Source organism: Felis catus, chromosome E2, assembly GCF_018350175.1.
Source record: "Felis catus isolate Fca126 chromosome E2, F.catus_Fca126_mat1.0, whole genome shotgun sequence".
NCBI classification, from domain to species: Eukaryota; Metazoa; Chordata; class Mammalia; order Carnivora; family Felidae; genus Felis; species Felis catus.
Genome location: NC_058382.1, coordinates 6,682,174 through 6,708,178, shown reverse-complemented (window position 1 = coordinate 6,708,178; position 26,005 = coordinate 6,682,174). Strand labels below are relative to the sequence as shown.

The following is a 26,005-nucleotide window of genomic DNA, read 5'->3' as shown; positions in this document are numbered from 1 at the left end:
ATCTTAGTCCCTAGAAAAGGTAGACAAATACGGTGCCAGCAGTGAAGGGCTGCCTGCTTGGCACCAAGATGTTGATTTGTGTTGACCCTAACCCCTAACATCACATACCTTTGGAACCCCTTTTCTCTCACACACATGAATAATGATAACTGTTTTATTGTCTCTTTCGGCATGACCATCATATACGTAGTCCTTCTGATCCTAATGTGGAGAAAGGACCTTACTCAGGGCTCTTGTCTCCTCCCAGACATTAGCCTCTCTCGTGTTCATTTCTGTGTCTGCTCTCTTGCTGAACATGAGAGAACTCCAGACTCAAGGTCTGCAACAATGTAATATTTATAATTTATTTCTTGATTCCCAGAATTACAGATTTCTAGCTAATTTTTGTCCTGGACTTAGTGTATGTCGGCTTACAGAACAAGAGTGCACATTATTTAGTCCTTTCAGGTTTGTTGAGATTTGCGTTATAGGCTAGAACATGGCCAACACGGTAAACTATGGAAAATAAGTGCTTGAAAATTCTGTGAATTTTGAGAACATTGTATACAATATCTCCATTATATTGATTTTTGTTATGTTGTTCAAAACTTCCTTTCATAAATATTTTTATCAGCGTAAATTTATCTTTTTTTATTCCACGTTTCTTTATACTCTGCCTTCTTTTGGGTTCATGGTAATTTTTGTTTTTTAATCATTCTGCCTTTGCCCTTGACTAGTTTGGAAAATATGTACTCTGTTCCTGTTCCCTTAATGATTACTTTAAACATGGATTTTTTTTTAGGTTTTATTTACTTAAAATTAAAGTTTATTTTTTTATTTTAGAGAGTATATGAGCAGGGGACTGGGGCAGATACCAGCTGCTTCCAGTTTTTCAAAACTCAGGGACAGAAGAGTTGTGATTACTCATCACTCTTAAATCTCAGTATTTTGGGGGGTACCTGGGTGGCTCAGTCAGTTAAGCTTCCGACTCTGAATTTTGGCTCCTGATCTCATGGTTCGGGGGATTGAGCCCAGCATTGGGCTCTGCACTGACAGTGTGGAGCCTGCCTGGGATTCTCTTTCTCCTACTCTCTCTCTCTGCCTCTCCCCTGCTCATGTGCACACACACTCTCTCTCTCAAATAAACATTAAAAAAAATAATAATGGAAAAGGAAAGGGAGGATTTGGGGAAATGGTGAAAAGGGACCTTGTTTATTCTATAGACTTATTTAACTTTTACACCACACGTATTGATATATTTAAATCAATTAAATCAGAGTGGCAGAAGACAATTTGTGTTAAAAAAGAATATTATCCCAAATGGCTAAAAAGTATTACCAGATCCGTTCACACATACCAGCCAAGTTTTTTTTTTTTTAAGTCTTGTTTAGTTTTAAGCCTAATTACTTCCCTTGCAATTTATAAGATATACAAAAATTTACAATGCTGGCATTTCTTGATGGATTCTACACCTACAAACAAGAATTTTATGGTATACGATTTTCTTTCATGATCTTATGAAACCTGAAACTCAGGACATACACGTGCTACAAAAATCCTCTGGACACAAAATCACATACATCTTGGACCTTTCTTAAATTACTGCTTTGACTATTCCATATATTCAAACATGAAACAAAACTGTCTTTTAGCATACTGCAGTTATTTGCTCTTCTTGACTACTTCATGTTGTATTTTTTATAAATAAATGGTAATGTGACAGGAACAGAATTTCTATTATAAAGTTTATATGTAAGCAACTGGCCCAGCGTCATTACATTACACTAACTCTCCTTAATAAGTATTATCTGATGCACAGTAAGTTTTGGACTTCATGCCAGAGGCATCTCTTATCACAAGTCTTCAGTCAGCTATCTTCTTTGGTGTGAAAGCTCATTTGCTTGGAAGGTGTTCCAGGATTCCCAACATTTACGAGTTTTTTTCTTCCCCCTCAGTGAAAACTATTATATGATGACCCCTCAAACACATCTGTTGCGGCCAGGTTTTATTTCTGTGTGACGTATAATGGGATTTCTCTTCTCGAGAAAAGATGTTGACTTTTCACCTCATTTGTAGGCCTTTCCCTAATGAAATTAGGCTACACTGGTGGTAGATGGTTTTCCTATATTCACTGCATTTAAAAGGTCCCTCCTGGATAAGTTTTCTGGAACTGACAAAGACCAAAATTATCCTAACGTTCCCTGCATTCAGAGGGTGTCCTTTGTGTGGATTCTTTTGTATTCCGTGAGATCTGGCCCTTCACTAAAGTCTTTCCAGCGCTGTGTTCCCGAGATTTCTTTCCTGTGTGAATTTCCTCGTGTGAAGTGAGAAAGAACTTGACAGAGAATGTTTTCCCACACTCATTACAGTGATAAGGTTTCTGTCCCACGTGACTTCTCTGATGAACACTGAGGTATGATTTCTCAAAAAAGGCTTTCCCACATTGAGTGCACTGATATGGTTTCTCTCCTGTGTGGCGTCTCTGATGTCTGATGAGCTGTGACTTCTGGTTGAAGATCTGACCGCACGGAACACACCCATAGGGTTTCTCTCCAGTATGGCACCGTTGATGGATGATAAGATGGCTTTTTTGGCGGAAAGCTTTTCCACATTCATTGCATCCATGGGGTTTCTCTCCTGTGTGAATCAACTGATGTCTACTGAGCATTGCCATACTGCTAAAGGCTTTCTGGCATTCGACACATACAAAGGGTTTCTCTCCTGTATGCGTTCTGTGATGGACAATGAGCATCGCCTTTCGTATGAAAGCTTTTCCACACTCACCGCATTCATACGGTTTCTCTCCTGTATGAGTTCGCTGATGGACAATGAGATGTGACTTGTCGATGAAGGCTTTTCCACACTCACTGCATTCATAAGGCTTCTCTCCTGTATGAATTCTCTGATGTGTTATGAGGGATGACTTTTTATTAAAGGCTTTCCCACATTCCTTGCACTCGTAAGGTTTCTCTCCTGTGTGAGTTCTTCGATGAACGATAAGCTGGGAGTTGTCTATAAATGCTTTTCCACATTCACTGCATTCATAAGGCTTCTCTCCCGTATGGATTCTCTGATGTGTTATGAAGTGTGACTTTTTATTGAAGGCTTTTCCACATTCCTTACACTCATAAGGTTTTCTTCCTGTGTGATTTCTCTGATGTACAATGAGCTGTGATGTGTGTACGAAAGCTTTTCCACACTCATTGCATTCATAAGGCTTCTCTCCTATATGAATTCTCTGATGTGTCAGGAGATGTGAGTTTTTACTGAAGGCTTTCCCACATTCCTTGCATTCGTACGATTTTTCTCGTGTGTGAGTTCGCTGGTGAACAACAAGCTGAGACTTACTGCAGAAGGTCTTTTCACATTCTTTACATGCATAGGGTCTGTCTCCTGTATGAGTTCTTTGATGGATAAGTAGGTTTGACTTCTGCATGAAACCTTTCCCACAGTCACTACACTCAAAAGGTTTCTCTCCTGTGTGTGTGCGGTAATGCAACCTGAGCTTTGTCTTCTCTCTGTAGGCTTTGCCACACTCTTTGCATTCATAGGGTTTCTCTCCTGTGTGAGTCCTGTGGTGTAAAATGAGATGATACTTTGTTCTGAAAGACTTTGGACACTCAAAACATCCATACGGTTTCTCTCCTGTATGAGTTCTCTGGTGCAGAGTAAGATGACATTTTGTACTGAAAGCTTTCTGACATTCAGGGCATCTGTACGGCTTCTCTCCTGTATGAGTTCTCTGGTGTATTATGAGCTTTGACTTATACCTGAAGGATTTGGGACATTCACTGCATTCATAAGGTTTTCCTTCTGTGTGAATTCTGTGATGTCTTTTGAGATTTTTCACCGTGCTGAAAGTCTTCACACAGAAATTATGTTCACTGTACTGGGCTGAAGTATGGCAGGTTTCATGTAGAGTATGGAAAAATGATTTCCCATGGCCACTTAATTCATTGGAATTCATTTCTGCAGAATTTTTATTCTGAAGTTTTGGATCTGAATATTGTTTCAAACGTATTCCTCTTGAGAAACACTGAAGGGGTCTTTCTACAAATGGAACAGAGTTTTGCTCAGAGAAAAATTTTTTCCCAATGCATTATTTTCATTATTGCTTAACAGATTCATCATTCTCAATATTTTCCTGATACTAATCCTAAACCTGCCACATTACTTCAGGGAAAAAAAAAAAAATCCTATCATTATGAAATGGAGGGGGATGGAATCTCAAGTCCCTATCTAAAGAGAATGAAGAAAGTGACACAGCAGGTGCACAGAAGTCAGAGGCATCCAATAAAAGAAATAGATAATAAGTAATGAACTGAAGGACATGGGTGTCATCAAATTTTGGAGGGAATCTATGAAATCTCTAGAAGCGTAACAGAAGGGCTATGTGGGGGTGCCTGGGTGGCTCAGTTGGTTGAGTGTCCACAACTTCAGCTCAGGTCATGATCTTATGGTTTGAGGGTTCAAGCCCCATGTTGGGCTTTGCACTGACAGTGCGAGCCTGCTTGGGATTCTCTGTCTCCCCTTCCCTCTCCCCTCCCCTGCTCAGTCTCCCTCTTTCTCGAAAACAAACATTAAAAAAAAAAGCCTACCTCTTTAAAAAAAAAAAAAAAAAAAAAGGAGAGCTAAGTGAATATGGGTAAGACATGGGGAAAGTGGGTTGTGTCTGACAAGCTGCAAAAGAACAACTGAGCCAAAAAAGAAAGACCGAATGAAACAGGCCAAGATCTGACCCAGGGCAGATAAAAGGAGGTACGTCTTCTCTGAGGTGGCTAGCAAATGAGTCATACACGGTAAGAGAAGGAAGCACCATTCACACTGGTGACCTCTGTTCACTCAAAGTCACCTCTAAAGGTTCAAAGACGATGAGAAAAAAAAAAAAAACAAAATAACAAGGGTCCCAAAGCACCAAGATCAACTGTCACTTGGCTTCCGCTAACTCCCACTGCGCTGGTATACTCACCTGGACTACACGAACTTGGGAATTCTCTCTCTACCAGTCCTTGCACTCCTTTCTCCACAGGAACCGTTGCTTCTGGCCAGGGAGCGTGATAACCTGTCAAGGGGTCATCACAGAGAACGGAGCAGTATTAGGGCCTATTGAAGGAAAGTTCTGTTTTAGGGAACAGACAGTAAATCTCAGCAGAACAGAAACTCTTTATTCCAAAAATGAAAATAAGTACCGTCACTGGTCATAAGGAAAATAGGTTCTATCACCTTTCCAAGTCCAAAATCATTAAGGATATCAGAGTACCCATAAATTGTAGCAATGGCGGGGGGGGGGAAGGGGCAATTAATGGGCTCATGCTGAGATATTTAGGAAAGTTGTCTTTACCCAATGACATTAGGTTGCTGTAATTTTCCAACATCACATCCCGGTAGAGGTTCTTCTGAACAGTATCTAGTAGCTCCCATTCTTCGCAGGTGAAATCCACAGCCACATCACTGAATGACAATAAGCCCTGTAATAACATAACCCTTTTTGATCTGGAGTTAATATAATGGAAAAAATGTAGGAGACAGATATTATTCTGATTATTTTTTCTACAGACATTTATAAACAAGTATTTCTCTATGCCTAGTTTTGATTTATGCTTTGTGGGCTAATAACTTCATTTAAGCTATCCTTTCTGCATTCTTCATTCACTTCACTCATTCATTCACCCATGCAAAATGTTGCTAAAACTTTGCCTAAAAACCATCTGCAACCCACCTTAGGAGTGTTTAATGTTGGGGCGCCTGGGTGGCTCAGTTGGTTAAGTGTCCGACTCTTGAGCTCAGCTCAGGTCATGATCTCACGGTTTGTGAGATCAAGCCCCGAGTCGGCTCTGTGCTGACAGCGCGGAGACTGGTTGGGATGGATGGACTGATTGATTAATTGATTCATTCATTCTCTCTCTCTCTCTCTCCCGCCCCCTGCCCCTCTCTGCCCCTCCCCATTCACATGTGCGCATACTCTTTTCTCTCAAGTTAACTTTTTAAAAATGAGTAATGTTACCTACTGTAATAGGAATACATATGCACTAAAAAAGGAAATAAAGCATAATCCAGCCTTCATGTAGCTTCTGATAGTGCAGAGTGGCAAGTACACTCCTTGACAGAGTTGACATATGGGAAGACATTGTGGTTTAAGGGTTACGACAGAAGTATACTCAAGTCAAAACATGGGCACAAGTAGGTGGAGAAATAACAGTCCTGAAGAAGTGGTCAAGCTAGAGCTACATCCGGTATGTTCAGTGGTGTGTCCCACAGTAAGAGCTAGAAGAGGTGGGAGCCATGGGTCTTCCAAAGGGAGGACGAGTTCAAAGTGTTAAATCCTGGGGAGCCTGGGTGGCTCAGTCAGTGGAACAGCTGACTCTTGATTTCAGCTCAGGTCATGATCTCACGGTTCGTGGGTTCAAGCCCCAAGTTGGGCTTTGTGCGAACAGCGCTGAGCCTGCTTGGGATCCTCTCCCTCTCTCCTGCTTGTGCTCTTTCTTTTTCTCTCAAAATAAATAAAGTTAAAAAAAAAAAAAAGTGTTAAGTACCATACTGGCTTCAAGAAACTGCAAAAAGTTCAGCGAGACAAAAGAGGCCAAAGAGAACAGATGCCCTGGGCACAGGCAGCAACAGACCTTGGAGCAAGTGTTCATATTTCCTATAGACACTTGGTAGACACTATAGTGTTTTTCTTTTTTCTTTTTTTTTTTAAGTTAGTTTATGTATGTAATCTCTACACCAAATGCAGGGCTTGAACTCATGCCCCAAGATCAAGAGTCACATGCTCTTCCAACCGAGCCAGCCAGGTGCGCCTGCAGTGTTTTTCATATACAAAAGTATGTTATGCTCAGAATTACCTTTTAGAAATTGACCGTGCTACATATTAACTCATGATACAAAAGCAAACAGAAAGCACTTACTATGTATTGCTCTAAACACTTCATATGTGTTAACACAATGATCTGCACAATGACCCTCAGGTGAGCATTACTCTTCGCAAATAAGAAGATATTTTTTTTAAGTTTTCTAGCTATGCCTTTTATATCTCCTACATTTCCTTAGGAAGATGACCGTTCACTGGGTCCATACTCTGGAGAAGGACAGGAGAAGAAGACCCATCGATATTTGAGGACACTTCTTCACACTTAATGCCTGGGAAATATTTACTCAAAAAGTTCATGTGCTTCCTCCTTATATACAAAGTAAATCCCTTTTTTAAAAAATGTTTATTAATTTTTGAGAGAAAGAGAGACAGATAGAGCATGAACAGGGGAGGGGCAGAGAGAGAGGAAGACACAGAATTGGAAGCAGGCTCCAAGCTCTGAGCTGTCAGCACAGAGCCTGATGTGGGGCTCGAACTCACAAGTGGTTAGATCATGACCTGAGCGCAAGTCAGACACTTTAACTAACTGAGCCACCCAGGTGCCCCTATACAAAGTAAATCTTATGTTTTTATTCTTTTGTGATGGTTTCCAGTATTACCACATCTGTGAGTCTGCAACTCAGCTCTGGATCCCACTGCTTATGTGGCAATGTTCCAACTGTTATTAGCACCTTGCAACATGTGACATGCAGATTAGCTAGAACTCCCTCATTAGCTCCTCTGGATCATTTATTCCGTCTCTGGGTCTAAGCACATCTCTCCCAGCTGCAATGTATCTATATACATAGTTCACTTTGATTGTGTACGTGTTTTAAATTGTTAACTAGTTAATTAGTTGTCACACAATGTTACACTAGCTTCAGTTGTATAATAGAGATTCAACAAACTATAGTCATGTCGTGTTCACTGCATGTGTAGCTGTCTAAATACAACACTATTACAATATCATTGATTACATTCCCTATGCTGTACATTAAAAAATTTTTTTTAAATTGTTTTATTTTAGAAAGAGAGTGTGAGTAGGGAAGGGGCAGAGGGAGAGAGGGAATTTTAGGCTCTCAGCGTGAAGCCTGATATGGGACTCAATTCCAAGATCCTGGGATCATGACTTGAGTGAAATCAAGAGCCGGCCGCTCAACCGACTGGGCCACCCAGGTGCTACCCTATGCTGTAGCTTTTATGCTCATGATTTCTTCATTCCAAAATTGAAAGCCTGTATCTTCCACTTCCCTTCATCCATTTTGCCCAACTCCTCACTCCCTTACCAACTCTGGCAAGCATCAGATTGTATGCATTTTTATAAACCTCTAGAAATATGGGAAATAAACAGCTCACCTGGGACTTGGTCATTTTCAGCATTCAGGTGTCTCCGGTGTCAAGAGTATCCTCAGTAAGGATGAATTTCTAGACTCGAGATCTACTTTTTTTCTTTTATAGGAAGTGCCTCATTCTGGGAAGGCAGCATCTATGGATTCAAAGAAAGATTTGTTTGGCATGGAAATAATAATAAAAGCAAGCTCCTGTGCAGGCAAGGAACTGTTTTTAAGCGTCTTCTTTTCTCACTTAACCCTCACAATCCTAGTGGCTAGACTATAATTATTCCATTTGAAAGAAAAGAAAGATCAAACACCTAACTAAAAGCCACACGGTAACTGGTGGACCAAGGATTAAGACGCAAACCCTCAGAAATGATAGAATCTGATTCCAGGGAAATTACCAGAATGATGAATTATCCTTTCAGCCTAATCAACTAAAAAAAATGGGGGAAATATCTAAACTATTTTCAGACACAGAAGTCAGAGACGAAGGGGAACATTTGTGTGCTGAGACTCACTGCCTGGAGACCTTCTAGGCCACAGTTGGGGAGAAGGAACCCAAAGAGTCAAGCAGGCTTGCTGAATTAATGATAAAAAAGTCAAAGTCTGAGGAAGCAAAGATGACAAGCACTTGCCAGGCAGTATACCAGAGAAGAGAGAGAGGGAAAACTCACTCTGCAGATGCACAGAGGGTTCTTTTGAGTCTCTGGCTAAGGTCTAATGGACTGTGAGGAAAGGAGAAGGTCCAACAATTCCTGGAGCTCACACCAGATCAGGAACAGCCAGTGTTCCCACTAGCCTGGGTGGAAAGACCTTCTAGTATGCCTGTTTTTCAAATGTGCAGAGGTCTCAGGAGAATATTACCTCAATAATGGGGACAAAATAAGACCAAAAAGACTCTTATGGCCCCACCTAAGAAAGCTTAAAAGAAAGCCTGCAAAGAATCAAAACTCTTTCAGAGTAACTTGGTTACATCCCAGAGCAAACCTTAAAAGTAGTGAAAGGAATAAAAGAAAATCCTGCTAACAGTGTGAAGCTGACGATATATGATATCCAATCAAAAATGACCAGAGATGCAGAGAAGCAAGGAAATATGACCCACAGCTAGGGGGGAAATCAAGCAAGAGAAAGAGACAAAAATGGCCAAAGGGAGAGACCTGGCACCCAGTACACTAAAAACGCTATCATAGGCACACCTGGGTGGCTCAGTAGGGTAAGCTCAGGTCATGATCTCGTGGTTTGTGGGTTCGAGCCCCATGTCAGGCTCTGTGCTGACAGCTTATAGCCTGGAGCCTGCTTTGGATTCTTTGTCTCCCTCTATCTCTGTCCCTCCCCTGCTTGTGCTGTCTGTCTGTCTGTCTCTCTCTCAAAAATAAACATTAAAAAATTAAAAACAAATGCTATTATATATATATACTCCATATATTCAACACATTAGAGACAAGCATAAACATGATGAAAAACTATTAAAATGTTTAACAAATGTGACTGAAACACTAGGAGGACATTTACGTTTACCTCATACCAAAATTAACTCAAATAGATTACAGTTGTAAGAATTGAAACTGTGATACTTCTAGAAGAAAGCACAGAAAAAAATTTTTAAGTTTATTTATTTGTTTTAGAAGAGAGAAGGGGGAGGAAGCGGGGCAGAGAGAGAGAGAAAGAGAGAATCCCAAGCAGCCTCTGTGCTGTCAGTGGACATGAGATCATGACTTGAGCTGAAATCAAGAGTTGAATGCTTAACTGACTGAGCCATTCAGGAGCCCCAAGCACAGAAAAACTTTAAGTGATCTTGGATTAGGCAAAGATTTATTACAGGGCACAAAACGCACAATAAACAAAAAAAAAAATTGATAAATTGGACTTCCTCATTACTAAACATTTTTGATATGCAAAAGATAGTTGTAAAATGAAGGATGAAGCCAGAGGTTAGAGTAAAACATTAATGAAGTGCATACTTGATTGAAAGACTTCTATGTAAAAAATATGAAGAACTTTTCCAACTTCACAAAAGAGACAATCTAGTAAAAAAAGGAACAAAAGATTTAAACAAACACTTCCTCCCAAACATAGAGAGACAGCAATTAAGCACATGAAAAACTGTTTTAGGTTACACAACGAAAGCAAATTAAAACCAAAATAAAATACTGCTACAAACCTGTTAGAATGGTCATTTATTTATGTGTTTACATATGTGTGTATATATGTATTTATTTATTTATAAGTAAGCTCTAGGCCCAATGTGGAGCTCCAACTCACGACCCTGAGATCAAGACTTGCCAGGTGCCCCAGAATGGCTATAATTTAAATTTTTTTTTTCAACGTTTATTTATTTTTGGGACAGAGAGAGACAGAGCATGAACGGGAGAGGGGCAGAGAGAGAGGGAGACACAGAATCGGAAACAGGCTCCAGGCTCTGAGCCATCAGCCCAGAGCCCGACGAGGGGCTCGAACTCACGGACCGCGAGATCGTGACCTGGCTGAAGTCGGACACTTAACCGACTGTGCCACCCAGGCGCCCCTGGAATGGCTATAATTTAAAAGACCGAGGGGCACCTGGGTGGCTTAGTTGGTTGAGCATCTGAGTTCGCTCAGGTAATGATCTCACAGTTTGTGAGTTCGAGCCCCACAATGGGCTCTGCGCTGATGGTGCAGAGCCTGTTTGGGATTCTCTCTCTCTCTCTCTCTCTCTCTCTCTCTCTCTCTCTCTCTCTCTGCCCATCCTCCACTGGCACTCCCTCTCTCAAAAAAAAAAAAAAAAAAGAAAGAAAAAAACAAAAGAACTGATAAGTGTCATTGTATGTAAATTACACCTCAATCAAGCTAACTTTTGCCTACAAAAGCAAAACAAATACAGGCTGTCTGCCTCTGAAAACAAAGTTTGTGTCCTTCAATTCTGCAATGAAGTCTCAACTAAAATCTCAAATACTTATCTCTTGTTGAGACTTTATCTTCACATAAAATCCCAGCTGGATCTCTTATGTACTCCGAGCAGTGCTGACTGTTAAAGAATTAATTCTGGCTATGCAAAATTAATTTACCACAGAGTAATGTGGAGATGCCAGGACATCCTGGAAATACTTGGACACAGTTTATTACTCTCAATATCACACTGCTGAGAACTCTGAAAGAAAATACAACTCTGTGTCTTAGACTGTAGGAGAACTGAAGAAAACAGAACTGGATTTCAAAGACAATGGGAGAAAGAAATTTATAGGCCAATTGCATTTATTAGCTTCTCTATAAAAACCTGAAATAAGGGACTCCTGGCTGGCTCAGTGGGTAGAGCATGCAACTCTTTTGTTTTTAATGGTATTCTCTTTTTTTAATGTTTATTTATATCTGAGAGAGAGAGAAGAGTGAGCGCGCATGAGAGGGGGAGGGGCAGAGAGAGAGGGAGACAGAGGATCCAAAGCTGAAAGCACAGAGCTTGATGCAGGGCTTGAACTCATCAACCACAAGATCATGACCTGAGCCAGAGTCAGACGTTTAACTGACTGAGCCACCCAGGCGCCCTGAGGATGCAACTCTTGATCTCAGGGTTGTGAGTGTGAGCCCCATGTTGGGTGCAGAGATTGCTTAGGAAAAAAATAATTTAAAAAAAAACTCGAAATAAAATGCTAGATAACTGTATCCACTGGTATGTAGGAGGTATATACTAGGAAAACTGAATACAGAAGAACTGTACTATGCACAGCTGACTTTATTCCAGTAATGCAAGGATAGTTTAATAAGAACCATTTAATTCTCTCAAAAGATGAAGAAAAGAGATGTCAGAAAACCCCAAGCCACTCAATTAAAAAAAAATATATTACAGGGGCGCCTGGGTGGCGCAGTCGGTTAAGCGTCCGACTTCAGCCAGGTCACCATCTCGCGGTCCGTGAGTTCGAGCCCTGCGTCAGGCTCTGGGCTGATGGCTCAGAGCCTGGAGCCTGTTTCCGATTCTGTGTCTCCCTCTCTCTCTGCCCCTCCCCCGTTCATGCTCTGTCTCTCTCTGTCCCCAAAAAAATAAACATTGAAAAAAAAAATTTATAAAGTTTAAAAAAAAAAAAAAAAAAAAAAAAAATATATATATATATATATATATATATATATATATATATATATATTACTAAACTAGAAGTAGACAAGAAAGAGTATCTACAAAATAATCCACAGCACATTTCTTTAAACTCAGGGACATGGATAACCTCTCACTGAACCTTTAGTCAAAAATGTACCACAGATCAGAACCTGAGCAATAAAATGGGCAAAACCAATTGAAAGAAGACTGGAAAAAAACCAAAACTGTCATTATGCAACTGTTTTGAGATCAATATAAACATCAATTGGAATTTCACATTCAAACAACAATTAAGGTTTAAAAGGGGTTAAAACCAGTATTTACAATACCAGCAAAACCTATGAAGTACCTGGGGGGAACCTGTGCAGGGTAACAGATTATAGCAAAAGAATGCAAATCGTAAGCAGTCAAATGGAGAGAGGGACAAGAGGGTGAGGTTCGGGAGGATCCCAAACCAGAAGTTTCCATTGTCCTATCCTCTGGGAGTCGGGACACATTACTTATCCGTCCAGCATATCCACGAGTGCCAATATGTACGGTATTGCCACCACACAGGTGCATCTGAGTTTCAGTGTCTGTAGTTTTTATTAGAATTTCATTAATCAGTAAGCAGGACTGATTTTTTTTTTCAACGTTTATTTATTTTTGGGACAGAGAGAGACAGAGCATGAACGGGGGAGGGGCAGAGAGAGAGGGAGACACAGAATCGGAAACAGGCTCCAGGCTCTGAGCCATCAGCCCAGAGCCTGCTGCGGGGCTCGAACTCCCGGACCGCGAGATCGTGACCTGGCTGAAGTCGGACGCTTAACCGACTGCGCCACCCAGGCGCCCCTAAGCAGGACTGATTTAATCACTGGCCACTTGACTCAGCCTCCAGCACCACTACCATCTTGGAGCTAAGGCTGGTCTCACCAGGCTCAAAGCCCCCACCCTCTAATCGCATGGTTGGTCTTTCTGGCATAAATAGCCCCATGCCAAGTCTCCTCATTGGCATAAACTATCCATAGACCCACCATGAATAATAACAGGGACACGCCTGTCACTTAAGACATTCCAACAGTTTAGAGGCTACCTCCCAGGAACTGGGGACAAAGCCCAGGCAAATGGTTTATCACAAAATACCTAGCAAAAGACTAAGTTTCTAAGTACGTGACTATTCTCTAAAATGAGTAAAGACGAACTTGTAAGTTTTAAAATTGGCCAACGTAATATATAAAGATGTTGAATGACTATGTTGTACACCTGTAACGTTGTTGTATCAACTGTAATGAAATTTAAAAATTAAAGTAAGTAAATAAAATAAAACTGGCCAATGAACATATAAAAAGATGATCGGGGCACCCAGGTGGCTCAGTTGGTTAAGTATCCGACTCTTGATCTCGGCTCAGGTCATGATCTCACGGTTTTGTGAGTTTGAGCCCCACATCAGGCACTGTGCTGACAGCGTGGAGCCTGCCTAGGATTCTCTCTCTCTCCTCTCTCTCTGCCCCTCCCCCACTCATGCTGTGTCTTTCTCTCTCTCAAAATAAATAAACATTAAAATTAAAAAAAAAAAAAAGATAACCATCATAGTTATGGGAATAGTACATATGGAGACCACAACGAGAGGACTTTGACACCCAAAAGATGGTCAAAAACAAGAATGAAAATACTAAGTGTTGGAGAGCTTACTGATCAACAGGCACTTTTACAATACTGATGAGAGAGTAAGGTGGTACAAGAGAAATTTGGCTTTTCCTTTAGATGAAAATTCATCTATTTTATGTCAGAAATTATACTTCTGGGCTAGACTATATAAATTCTCACAATGACCAGGAGATATATAAGACTTTGGAACTTCGCTACTTTTAACAGCCGAAACCCAGAAACAATACGAATGTCCAACAGTAGGAGAATGGATGCGTGAACTACACTATATTCATGCAATGAAATTCATTTTAATGACCCAAACTTACATGCAAGATGGATGAATCACAGACTTTTTTTTTTTTTTAATTAGAAAAACAAAATTGGGGGCACCTGGGTGGCTCAGTCGGTTAGGCGTCCGACTTCAGCTCAGGTCATGATCTCACAGTCCGTGAGTTTGAGCCCTGCATCGGGCTCTGTGCTGATAGCCTGGAGCCTGCTTCTGATCCTGTGTGTCTCTCTCTGCCCCTCCCCTGCTCATGCTCTGTCTCTGTCTCAAAAATAAAAACATTTTAAAAATGTTTTTAATAAATAATTAAAAAAAATTTTTTTTTTTTACTTTAGAGAGAGAGTGCGAGCAGGGGAGAGGGGCAGAGGGAGAGAGCATCTTAAGCAGGCTCCAGGCTGAGCATCGAGCCTGACACAGGGCTCGATCCCATGACCCTAGGATCATGACCTGAGCCGAAATCGAGAGTCAGATGCTCAACTGACTGAGCCACCCAGGCGCCCGCAATCACAGACTTGTAATGAATCAAGAAAAGCAAGCCTCAGAAGACCACATTATAAGATTCTTATTATAACACTTACAAACTAGAAAAATTAAAGAGTGTACTCTTATGGTATTCATAGACGTGATAAAATTATAAAAGTCAAGGGAAGACTACATACTAATTTGTGAACAGTAGTTCCAAAGTTTGGGAGAGTTAAAAGGAGGGACTAGGAAGATGAATAAGCATGGAGACTTTTCCATTTTTAAATAATCAAATATGACCTTTAATTAAACAAAACTATAAAGAAAAGCCGAGGTTAATCACCTTTTTCTAAATGGGGCTATCACACTAGAAAAGACTCATAAAAGGATGATAACACCCACTGTCGCTAAAGATGTAGAAAAGCCTGGCACATGGTGTGTGCAAGCATTACATAATGGAACATTACTGGGGAGTTTGGTAAAACTAAACCAGAAGCCTTTGAAATATGCCGGCCTACTTTTATATATTAAAAAAGGAAAATAGATATAAAATATAATTCGGTTTAAAAATGCATTTCAAAATAGTACACTTTAAGGTGATTTTTATCTGCTTTTATTGATGATAAGTATATAACGATAACTTCCTTTTGTCAAGTACCTACCTGTTATGGACTTAATATTTATGTCGTCTAGGTGGCGCCTGGCTGACTCAGTCAGTAGAGCATGCCACGCTTGATCTCAGGGTCCTGGGTTGTGAGTTCAAGCCCTACCTAGGGCGGGGAACCTACTTAAAAAAATAAAAAAAAATTCACAGCCCCCAAACTCAGGATTAGTTGTGTATTTGGACACAGGGCCTTTGGGAGACAATTAGGTTTGATGAGGTCATGAAGGTAGGGCCCTCAGGAGTACCTCTGTGACGTAGATACCAATTTGTCTGCATGGGAAAAATGCGAATTATAGATAGAACTTGGTACCTCACCCCAAATCACACAAACAAGTAGCAGAACGGACATAAAAAGCTAGGACTAACATGTTTCACTTGCATGCAAACACGTATACACTGGCTGACACGCGCACACAGTGTTCATGGCACAATTTTTAACAATGGATCTATTTATGGCAGGTATACTCGTGATCACTTTGCTGTTCTTTCGAGTTCTCTTTATGCTTAAAATTCAGTATGAAAAGCTGGGAAACGTAACACTTCAATGCTTCATACACACCCAAATGTCTGTCTCCCTGAGGCCTCCTCGCGTGCCAACCCCACCCACCTCTCCCACGGACGCCAGGCTGCTGCACACCCTGCCCTTCGCTCTTGCACCTACTCACAGCCCCACCCCCCCCAGACAGCTATTTTCACAGGGATCACGAACCCCTCGGATGCTCGAACTCGGACCACAGGAACCCCAGACGACTAACCCCCAATCCTTTCCTCACCGACCGGACCCCGATGGGCCCCTGGGTCAGTGGCTCCCCCAGAGCCTCTGTCTACGGCCTGGGAGCGCGTTCCGAAGCACACCTGTCACTGTCAGCAGGAATGGTCTCTCGTCCTAAACACTGATGCCAGCCGAAGACTCCGACAGCCTCCAAACGGCCTTAAACAAGCACCTTCCTACGAGCACCCACCGCAAACCGCAGCTCAGGTCGAGGAATTCCCACAACGAGGGACTCTGAAAGGAGCCTGTAGAAACCTCACGGGACCTGGACCGCGAATCTGTGACCTTACGCCGTGGGAACCCAATCCTCAATACGCCACTTCCGCTTCCGTTCACCTGGTGTGCTGGCCCGCGTCCAGAGCCATTACTCAGATTGAGTAGCACTTTGGAGTGAGCGATCAAGCCACAAACCCTCACTCCGGCCCCGGCTAGAATTACCGCTGGCTAACTCCGCCGCGACGATTTCGCTGCGTATTGGCGGGAGCGGCCATTGCGGATCGTGCCCGCCATCTTGGGTCGTGCGCTGTACGGAGAGCGAGATGGCCACCGTAGGCGACCGGAGTAGGCCGGCCAGACACGAAAGGTGCAGATCCAGCCCATCCTTTCTCCACTTTTCGAGACTTCTCATGTCCGGTTCTTCCACCTCGGCAGCGGCTGTCAGTGCGGTCGCGCATGCTTAGTAGAACCTCAGCGCTCTCTCCTGCAGTCTTCCAACCTCACCGGGACGCTAAGCCAATCACAGACCAGGCCTGAGCCGGAAATGGCCGCTCCCGCTCTGTCTCGTCGCCGCTCTGAGGGCGCGGCCATATTGGGAAAGTCTGGATCCGTACAGGGAAGAGCGGACTTCAGGGCTGGGAATCCGGAGGCGTTCACGGCACGTTTGAGAAAACGGGGAATAGGAGGCTAGAACTGGATCTGGAGGAGCAGGGGCGGTACGAGGAGAGCGCTCTGGATGTGTGCTTCGCGATGAGAGACGGTTGTGAAGCATTCACTGGGACCCGAGGTCCACGCCAGAAGATTAACTCTTGTATCTCGTGTCCCAACATAAACTGAGTACATTAAAGAAGGATCCTGTGTATCCTCGTTAGTCACAGCCCACCAGTCATTTGTTTTTGTGAATGCCGCACAGATAATGATCCCAGCAGCATTATTTAGTCGGTTTCCCCCACTGCTTTGTAGTACCATCTGTCATAAATCAAGTCTCCTTACCTTCATGGCTCTGACTTAGGACGTTCTGTTCCATTGGTCTCTTTGTTTATCCCTGTGCCGGTGCCACTATGTTTTAGCTATGGGAGCTTTCCAAGTCTTCACAATCCGATAAAGCAAGGTCTCCTACCATACTCTTTTTCTATGAGCCTGTCTTTGTTCTTTAGGCCCTTTATATTTTCAAATAAGATTTTTTAAGTTTATTTTTGAGAGAGACAGACTGTGAGTGGCAGAAGGGCAGAGAGAGGGACAGAAAGAATCCCAAACAGGCTCCCGTCTTCAGCACAGAGCCTGAAGCAGAGCTCCAACCCAGGAACCATGAGATCATGACCTGAGCCAAAATCGAGTCAGACACTTAACCAACTGAGTCATCTAGACACCCCTATATTTTCAAATAAAATTTTAACTCACCTTGTGAACTTCCACACACACAGAAGTGTTTGTGGAAAAATTCTAGAATAGCATTCCAGGGCTATCTCTGTGAAGGGATCGGGACCATTGAAAATGATGAGAAGGAGGAACGCCTGGGTGGCTCAGTCACTTAAGCATCTGACTTTGGCTCAGATCATGATCTCCAGGTTCGAGAGTTCGAGCCCCATGTTGGGCTCTGTGCTGACAGCTCAGAGCCTGGAGCCTGCTTCGGATTCCGTGTCTCCCTGTCTGCCCCTCCCCTGCTTGCACTCTGTCTTTCTCCCTCTCTCAAAAATAAATATTAAAAATTTAAAAATGATGTAAGGGTGTTTACTGGAAAGGGATAAATAGGGCTTCTGGAATGTTCTATGGCTTGATCTGAGTGGTAGCACATAATTGTTAACACATGGGTGTTGCCATTTTATGTTAAACTAATACATATGTGTGTGATTGTATTTAATATACTTTTCTGTATGGTATATTCTAGAATACAAATGTTTTAATAATTGTACATACTCCACTTTACACAGCTGGCAACTAGGTAGAATTAATAGATTTTTAGTTACAGGCAACAACTGCCTTCACTTTTATGAATACTTCACGGAACCAAATAGCTTAAACATCCCAAAAGAGAGGATTGTGTTTGGGGTGCCTGGCTTGCTCAGTTGGTGGAGCATGTGACTCTTGATCTTGGGGTTGTGAGTTTGATTCCCACATTGGGTATAGACGTTACTTAAAAATAAAATCTTTAAGGGGCACCTGGGTGGCTCAGTCAGTTGAGCATCTGACTCTTGGTTTTGGCTCAGGTCATGATCCTGAAGTTTGCAAGTTCAAGCCCCATGTGAGGCTCCACACTGACAGTATGGAGCCTGCTTGGGATTCTCTCCCTCTCTCTCTGCCCCTTCCCTGCTCTCGCTCACTCTCTCAAAAAAAAAAAAAAAAAAAAAAAACTTAAAAAAAGAAGGGGGGGGGGAACACTTGGGTGGCTCGATGGTTGAGCGTCTGACTTTAGCTCAGGTCATGATCTCACTGTTGGTGAGTTTGAGCCCCACGTCAGCACAGAGCCCACTTCGGATCCTCTGTCCTCCCTCTCTCTATCCCTCCCCTGCTTGTTCTTTCTCTCTCAAAAATAAATAAATCATTTAAAAATATAAAAAATACAGAGAGGATTGTGTTTAGCTAGGCCCGAGTGTCTGGTCTAGGAGCCAAAAGCTCATGTGAAAAGAGCACTATCCTAAGAGCTCCCATTTTCCCCTCCTTTTCATTTACCTGCTAGATCTTGAGTGTTGAGCTCAATTGTTTCATTGTTTTCATAGAGGCATTAAAGGACTCTGGTCTTCAATTTGCCCAACTTAAAGGACTATGGTTGTTCAGTCCCAAGACCTAGTAACCATGTGGAAGCTAATACAGTAGGGCCTGATTCTGAACACGGTCATAGGATTTTTAAATTTCATGAAGGTTCTGTTGCTGCTTTATATTGTATCTTTGGCTTTGGGGGCTTCCTGGCCCCAGGAAGCTTCACTGTGGCTTTCTTGTCTGACACTTTCATTGAAGTGAGGTTTCTCTTTTCAGTATCTGGGCCTTATTTTTTTCCAAATACCACACTATCAAAGGATTAGCGTCAGAAAGACACTGTGGTTTGTAGGAGAGTATCTTTTATTATTAGAAGATTCAAGTTGAAGGCTCCTGGATGGCTCAGTTAGTTGAACTTCTGACTTTGGCTCAGGTTCATGAGTTCGAGCCCCACATCTGGTTCGCTGCTGTCAGCACAGAGCCCACTTCGCTTCAGATCCTCTTTCTCCCTCTCTCTGTGCCCCTCCCCCACTCGTGTTCTCTCTCTCTCTCTCTCTCCCTCTCAAAAATAAATAAAGAAGATTCTAATTGAGGTATTTGGCAGCGAAGGATCATATGTCTGCAATCTTACTTTCAATTAGTTCAATCAAAAGTAGATTGGGGGGTGACTGGGTGGCTCAGTTGGTTAAGCATCCGACTTTGGCTCAGGTCATGATTTCATGGTTCACGTGTTCGAGCCCCACATCGGGATCTCTACTGTCAGTGTGGAGCATGCATCAGATACTCTGTCCCTCCCTCTCTCTCTCTGCCCCTCCCCCACTCATGTTTTTTCTCTCTTCCTCTCTCAAAAATAAATGAACTTAAAAAAATGTTTACTTTAGGGGCGCCTGGGTGGCGCAGTCGGTTAAGCGTCCGACTTCAGCCAGGTCACGATCTCGCAGTCCGTGAGTTCGAGCCCCGCGTCGGGCTCTGGGCTGATGGCTCAGAGCCTGGAGCCTGTTTCCGATTCTGTGTCTCCCTCTCTCTCTGCCCCTGCCCCGTTCATACTCTGTCTCTCTCTGTCCCAAAAAATAAATAAATGTTGAAAAAAAATTTTAAAAAAATGTTTACTTTAAAAAAGCAGTAAATTGGATAGTAGAGATGGATGGATAAGTAGAAGATACACAGATAAAGCAAATACAGCAAAATGTAACATTTACTGAACTTATGTGATCTATATAATGGTGTCCACTGTACTATTCTTTGAGTTTTTGTATGTACATGAAGATTTTTATGATAAAAGGCTTGGGAAACTACTAGTGACTGCTTTTGGATATGTAACTGATTCTCCTTAGTGTGTTTGTTTGCAGTTGGGAGGAAGTGGGAGAAGAAAGTAGAGGTTCTGTGCAAACTTAGATTACTGGTAGAAATCAGCACTCATCTGGAAGAACCCATGCTATACTCATCCCCAGGGACAAGCAGGGTTTCTGTCTGGCTTCCTGGACTGAAAGCCTGTGGGGAAGGTAATGAATTGACGCTACTTGGGAGTATGTGAGCTTCTTGGATGTATAGAGTGTGTTCATCAAATTTGGGAGCTTTTGTCATTATTTGTTCAAATATACCTTCTGCCATGTATTCTCTCCCCCTTCTAGGGATTCCATTATGCATATGGTGGTATGCTTGAGGCTGTGCTATAGATCTCTGAGGCTCGGATCACTTTTTCTTTTTCTTTTTTTCTACTTCACTTTTTCCTTTTTCTCACAGTGGATAATGTTTATTGATCTTTCTTCGTGTTGGCTTGTTCTGTCTTGTGCCAGATCAAATTTGCTCTGAGCCCCTCTAGTAAATTTATCGTTTTTATCTCTTTGTTGATATATGCCATTTGGTGAAGAACCATTATCATACTTCCCTTTAGTTCTTTAGTTTTCTGCTCCTCGAACACACTTCTAACAGCTGATAATGTCATTGTGTATTAAGTCTGACACAGAAGACCTCTCAGGGACAGTTCCTATGGACTCCTTTTCTCCTTGTGTATGGGCCACACTTTTCTGATTCTTCGTGTATCACAAATTTTTATTGAAACTAGGCATTTTAGATAATATAAAGTTGCCCCCCCTTGCCTCATGGTTTGTTGCGGTTACTGTTGTTGCAATTTGTGTGTTTGGTGACATTCCTGGACTAATTCAGTAAAGTCTGTTTTCACTGTAGAATGTGGTCACTGAAATCCTTGCTTGGCTATCAGATTAGTCAGGGATTTCCTTAGCTGCCTTGGAAGTCTTCCCCTTTTGCCAAGAATAATTTGTGTGTTGAGGCACCACTTCAATGCTGAGGCAGGTGACAGTTTGGCCATGCTTCCATCAGTTATTTCAAAGAAAAAAAAATCACAAAGCGCTGAGACAATATAGACATTTATGCATTATTGTATTTATTTGATTGCCTTCTAAGCGAAGCTGAAAGCCTCTACATGACTCCGACGTCCTGTAAATCTTTTTATCATCAGTATCTTGGGTACATGTCTGTCATGTTCTAGACAGCCCTATGTCTTTGCTTGAGTCAGTGAATAACCAGATTCTTTGAAGAAAAGAGAAAGTGTTGTGAATGCATCGTTAGTAACTTGGGATTTTTTTCCGCACCATTTAAGAGCAGAATCTTGGTGCTTGGGGATCTCGATGCAACAGTATCAGGGGGCTGAGGGTGGGATAAGAGGCCGCCAGAAAGGTGGTGGTTTGCTGCATCCAGAGGTGAGACTTGAACAAAACACTGTAAAATGTAAGGACAGAATTGGTGAAGTAAAAAAATGTGAACGTGCTTGCTAGAAGCAAGATGGTTTGAGTGGCTCTCCCCTCTGGAGAGAATCGATGGGCGTTTTTGAGGGTGTGAATGTGCCTCACTCTCCGGTGGTGTCTATGAAGGAAAAGTACCATGTAAACACTGGCCCCAATCATGGCTCCCATGAAGACACCATCTGGGAAAGTCATTAGAATTGTGCATTTTGTAGCACTAGGTGTTTCAGGAGTTTTAGAAGAGCACAGTCCATAATCCTGTATGTTGGTAGAATTGTGAACAGGCTGCAGAGATTCTAAATTTATGGGAATAAAGATGTTTATCAGCAGGTTGGAGATCCAACATAAAAAGCAAGAAGACCTGATGTTTTTCCAAGCTCTTTCTTTGAGGCCCATCCACCTGCCGGCTCTGGGGCTGATGGTGACTGCCTGAAAACTGCTCAGGAGGGAAGTGGTGCAGAGGGAAAGGCCTCGGGCCATTCTATGGATATAATAGACAAATTTACACCCGATGGTGCCCAGCACATGTGTTACTCCCCAGGTGAGTATCATCTGGGGGATCCCCTTGGAGACAAGAACCAAGAAGTTGGCCACAGCCATGTTGGTGAGAATCAAGTGTATGGGCCTCAGGGCATGGTCAGTCCATGACGTGGAAGCATAGGATGAGAGAAGAAAGGTATTCCCCAGGACCCCAATCCCAGTCTGGACAAAGAAAAGTAGCATCAGGATCAAGTCGCCAAACATCATTCTCTTGGCATCATGGGAAGAAGCGGTTCAGCAAAGAGCCTGAAGGTCACAAAGTTAGAACTCAGTGTGACAGCATCGGTCACAGATTTGTTCCAATATTTCCAGCTCTGAAAGAGACTCTTGCGTCCTTGACAACTACCCTTTCTGAGGATGGAAATAACGTTTCTGGGAAGGGCACTCCACACCAGTGAGCTCAAAACTGCCCCTCAGAGTAGCCATCCTGGCATGTTTCTGCTTATGTTCATATAGCCATTCAAGATGGTTCATTATTTAGTCTATTCCCAAATCCTTGAGTGTTCGTGCCCAGGACATAACCTCCACTCCCAATGAGTGGATTCTAAAGATTAAATGAAGAATAACATGCTAGGTTAGGTAGGAAAAGTATAAAATTGCTATGAGCTAGAGAGTAGTTCTATCAGAAATTAAAACATACTTCAAAGTCTCTGTAATTAAGAGTGTCATACTTGCACACAGACAAACAGAACAGTGGAGCAGATGAGAGCAGAAAGATAACTAAGATAAATAAGTCTGTTAAAATGAAACACTCCATATAAATATTAGAAGATGTAAAATCTGGGAAATGCTTTCTAATGGACTCAAAATCAGAAGGTAATAAAATATCAATGAAGTCAACTACACCAAAGATTAAAAGAAAGAAGTCTTCCTGGCCAAAACACTAACAGTCAACTAGAAAAGAAAGAGTAGTTCCTGCTTCTGGTAATAGCTGAGCAACTCTCACTGAACCAGCTTCTTTGCAAACAATCGCCATAGACTCCAGACAAAATATTTTTTTTCATGACTAACTAAAGGGTTAGTTCACTAAAGAGGGAACACAACAAGCAGATCCTGGAAGGGGCTGACACTTGGAAGAACTATGGGTTTTCTTTCTTTTTTTTTTTTTTTAATGTCTATTTATTTTTGAGAGAGAGAGAGAGCTTGCAGGCACAAGGGAGGGAGGGGCAGAAAGCGGGGGAGAAGGATCCAAAGAAGGCTCTGTGCTGACAGTAGACAGCCTGATGCGGGGCTCGAACTCACGAGCTGTAAGATCATGACCTGAACTGAAGTGAGACGCTCAGCTGACTGAGCCACCCAGGCGCCCCAGGTTTTCCATTTTTTTTAATGACACTGTTTCTGAGGTTCAGGTTGTAGCTGGCAACATGCAAAATGCCTGAAGCCAAACAGATCTCCGTAGTCCTGTTGGTCTAAAGAACCAAAAAACAAAGTTCAGGATGATCACAGAAGCTGCAAAGGAGAAGGAAGTCTGTGAAAAAAGAAAGCCACAAAGGTGGAACTATAGATTTGGATGTAACCTCTATCCAAGGCTCTGGCTGACCCCTGACTATGCACACGTGGACAAGATGGCAGGTGGTCCATCTAAGCCTAAACTATCCAAACTGAGATTTCAAAATATGGTATTTAAACTTAGCCAAATTAAATGTTGTCTGAAAGAAAATAATCTATATTCTTTGGGGAAATGTAACAAAATCCACTCTCTACAGTGTATCAGTAAACAACCCTCAATTTCTAAACATGCAAAGGAACATGAAAATGTAGCCCATGCTCAAGGAAGAAAAATAAATAAATAAAGTAACCAATAGAGACTAAACCCGAGATGACCCAGATGTTGGAATTGGCAGACAATGATTTTAAAACAGATTTTATAACTGTGATCAGGGTAGTAAAGGGAATTTCTCTTCATTTAGTTCCTTGATCACAGTTACAACAGCAGGGCTTACCATCTCAAGGTGCCAGGGAACAGAATTCAGGGATAAAGAAAAAAAAAAAAGGCTGCAAATTTAAGGAAATCCTAGAAGTGGGAGAACTGAAGACGAAATAAACACCCACATCTAAATATGGATACTTCTAAAACCGCCGACTCACACCAAAACCTAATGGGTGCAGGAGAGATCCCAGAAGGCGGAGGGACTTTCTGTGACTTCTAAACTATTCCCATATAAAAGGGTTTTCAAAAATGGTTAAAGTTGAATGATATTGAAAACACTATACTTCTAAGCCTTGGAGTTTGTTAGAGCTATTCTCAGAGGTAAATGTATATCCTAAATGTTGAAAGAGAAAGAAATTAGAGAAAGAAAGAAGATAGAGAAAGAAAATTAAGAGGTATAAAGTTCTAGTTATAAGATAAGTCAAGGTGGCGGGGGGCAGCACCTGGCTGGCTTCAGTCAGTGGAGAGGGTGACTCTTGATCTTGGGGTTGTGAGTTCAAGCCTCCTGTTGGGTGCAGGGGTTACTTAAAAATAAAATCTTTAAAAATAAAATAGTGCCCAAGGGGCTCAGTTAGGCATCTGACTTCGGCTCAGGTCACACAAATTGTGGGTTCAAGCCCCACGTCGGGCTCTGTGCTGACAGCTCAGAGCCTGGAGCCTGCTTCAGATTCTGTGTCTCCCTCTCTCTCTCTGCCACTCCCCAGCTTGTGCTCTCTCCCTCCCTCTCTCTCAAATATAAACATTAAAAATACTTTTTAGATTAAAATAATAAAATAAAATAATAAAAATAAATAATAAAGTAAAATAAAATAAATAAAATAAAATAAAATAATGGGGCTCCTGGGTGGCTCAGTCAGTTGAGTGTCCAAGTCTTGATTTTGGCTCAGGTCATGATCTCATGGTTTGTGGGTTCAAGTCCTGAGTCAGGCCCTGCCCTAATGGTGTGGAGCCTGCTTGGGATTCTCTCTCCCTCTCTGTCCCTCTCCTGCTCTCTCTCTCAAAAATAAATAAATAAACATTAAAGAAATAAAAATAAAAAAGTCATGGGGATGTAAAGTACAGCATAGATAAAATAATGAATCGTATTTTAGTGACTCTGTATGGTGACACATGGTAACTAGACTTACCATAGAGATTGTTTCATAACGTATATAAATGCTGAATCACCATGTGCACCTGAAACTAACATAATACTGTATGTCAATTCTACTTCATAAAAAAAAACTGAACATAAAATGCCAAACATTTATAAAATTAGTGAAATAAATATCCCCTCCTCCGCCAAAAAGAAGAACTAAAAATGGAACTTTTAAATTTATAAATTTGGCTTCAGATAAGTGTATCTGGCACGTCTCTTGTCAGTATTGTTTTCTTTTCAAATTATTTGTCATTTTCCCACATTTTCTTCTTTAAGTGAATTATTAGAATAGTTTAAGTTTTGGCTGGAATTTCTCTAAATTCATAGAGAAAAAGGAGAAGAACTAATATCCTTATAATATTGTGAGATACATTTCCTAATTTTTTCTCTTTCTTTACTGCTCTGCTTATTTTCAGCTCACATGTTTTTTTTTTCTGCACACTTCTTTCAAACTTATTCCATTTACTGCTACATTTTGCCACATTAATTTCTTATTTCCTATTTGCTAATAATTTCCATTCCTATTTCTTATTTCCTATTTTCTTGCTTTTGTATAAGAAAGCTAATGATCATCATCTCTTATTTCCCTAACTGAACAAGCATATTACTACTCATATTTTTTCCATTAATTCTCTTGGACTGTCCAGCAGTGTTGCTACATTATCAGTAATTGCGATGGCAAT

General features: G+C 41.7%; 2 protein-coding genes and 1 pseudogene across 15 annotated transcripts in view; all 3 read right to left on the bottom strand.

The window, feature by feature from the left end:
- Positions 1 to 320: 320 nt before the first annotated feature.
- LOC101092973 (zinc finger protein 260-like) overlaps positions 321 to 26,005 on the bottom strand; it is a 40,886-nt gene continuing 15,201 nt past the window's right edge. The window contains exons 1-6 of one of the 14 annotated variants that reach the window (XM_006940918.5): positions 16,126 to 17,437; positions 15,269 to 15,393; positions 8,183 to 8,312; positions 5,321 to 5,447; positions 4,949 to 5,041; positions 321 to 4,029 (exon numbers count right to left, since the gene is read on the bottom strand). In XM_006940918.5, the coding sequence (XP_006940980.3) occupies positions 2,171 to 4,029; positions 4,949 to 5,041; positions 5,321 to 5,447; positions 8,183 to 8,206 (2,103 nt within the window). In that variant the 5' untranslated portion in view covers positions 8,207 to 8,312; positions 15,269 to 15,393; positions 16,126 to 17,437 and the 3' untranslated portion in view covers positions 321 to 2,170. Of the gene's footprint in view, positions 4,030 to 4,948; positions 5,042 to 5,320; positions 5,473 to 5,987; positions 6,421 to 8,182; positions 8,313 to 15,268; positions 17,439 to 26,005 lie in introns of those variants that run through there. The other 13 variants (XM_019818526.3, XM_019818527.3, XM_019818529.3 and 10 more) reach the window with 13 other exon arrangements.
- The window catches only part of LOC102901153 (zinc finger protein 577), a 52,732-nt gene continuing 48,062 nt past the window's right edge, over positions 21,336 to 26,005 (bottom strand). Inside the window, exon 6 of the mRNA XM_045046249.1 lies at positions 21,336 to 21,691. Coding sequence (XP_044902184.1) covers positions 21,612 to 21,691 — 80 coding nt within the window. The 3' untranslated portion in view covers positions 21,336 to 21,611. The remainder of the gene's footprint in view (positions 21,692 to 26,005) is intronic.
- On the bottom strand, positions 21,568 to 21,909 carry FELCATV1R-PS8 (vomeronasal 1 receptor felCatV1R-ps8 pseudogene; annotated as a pseudogene).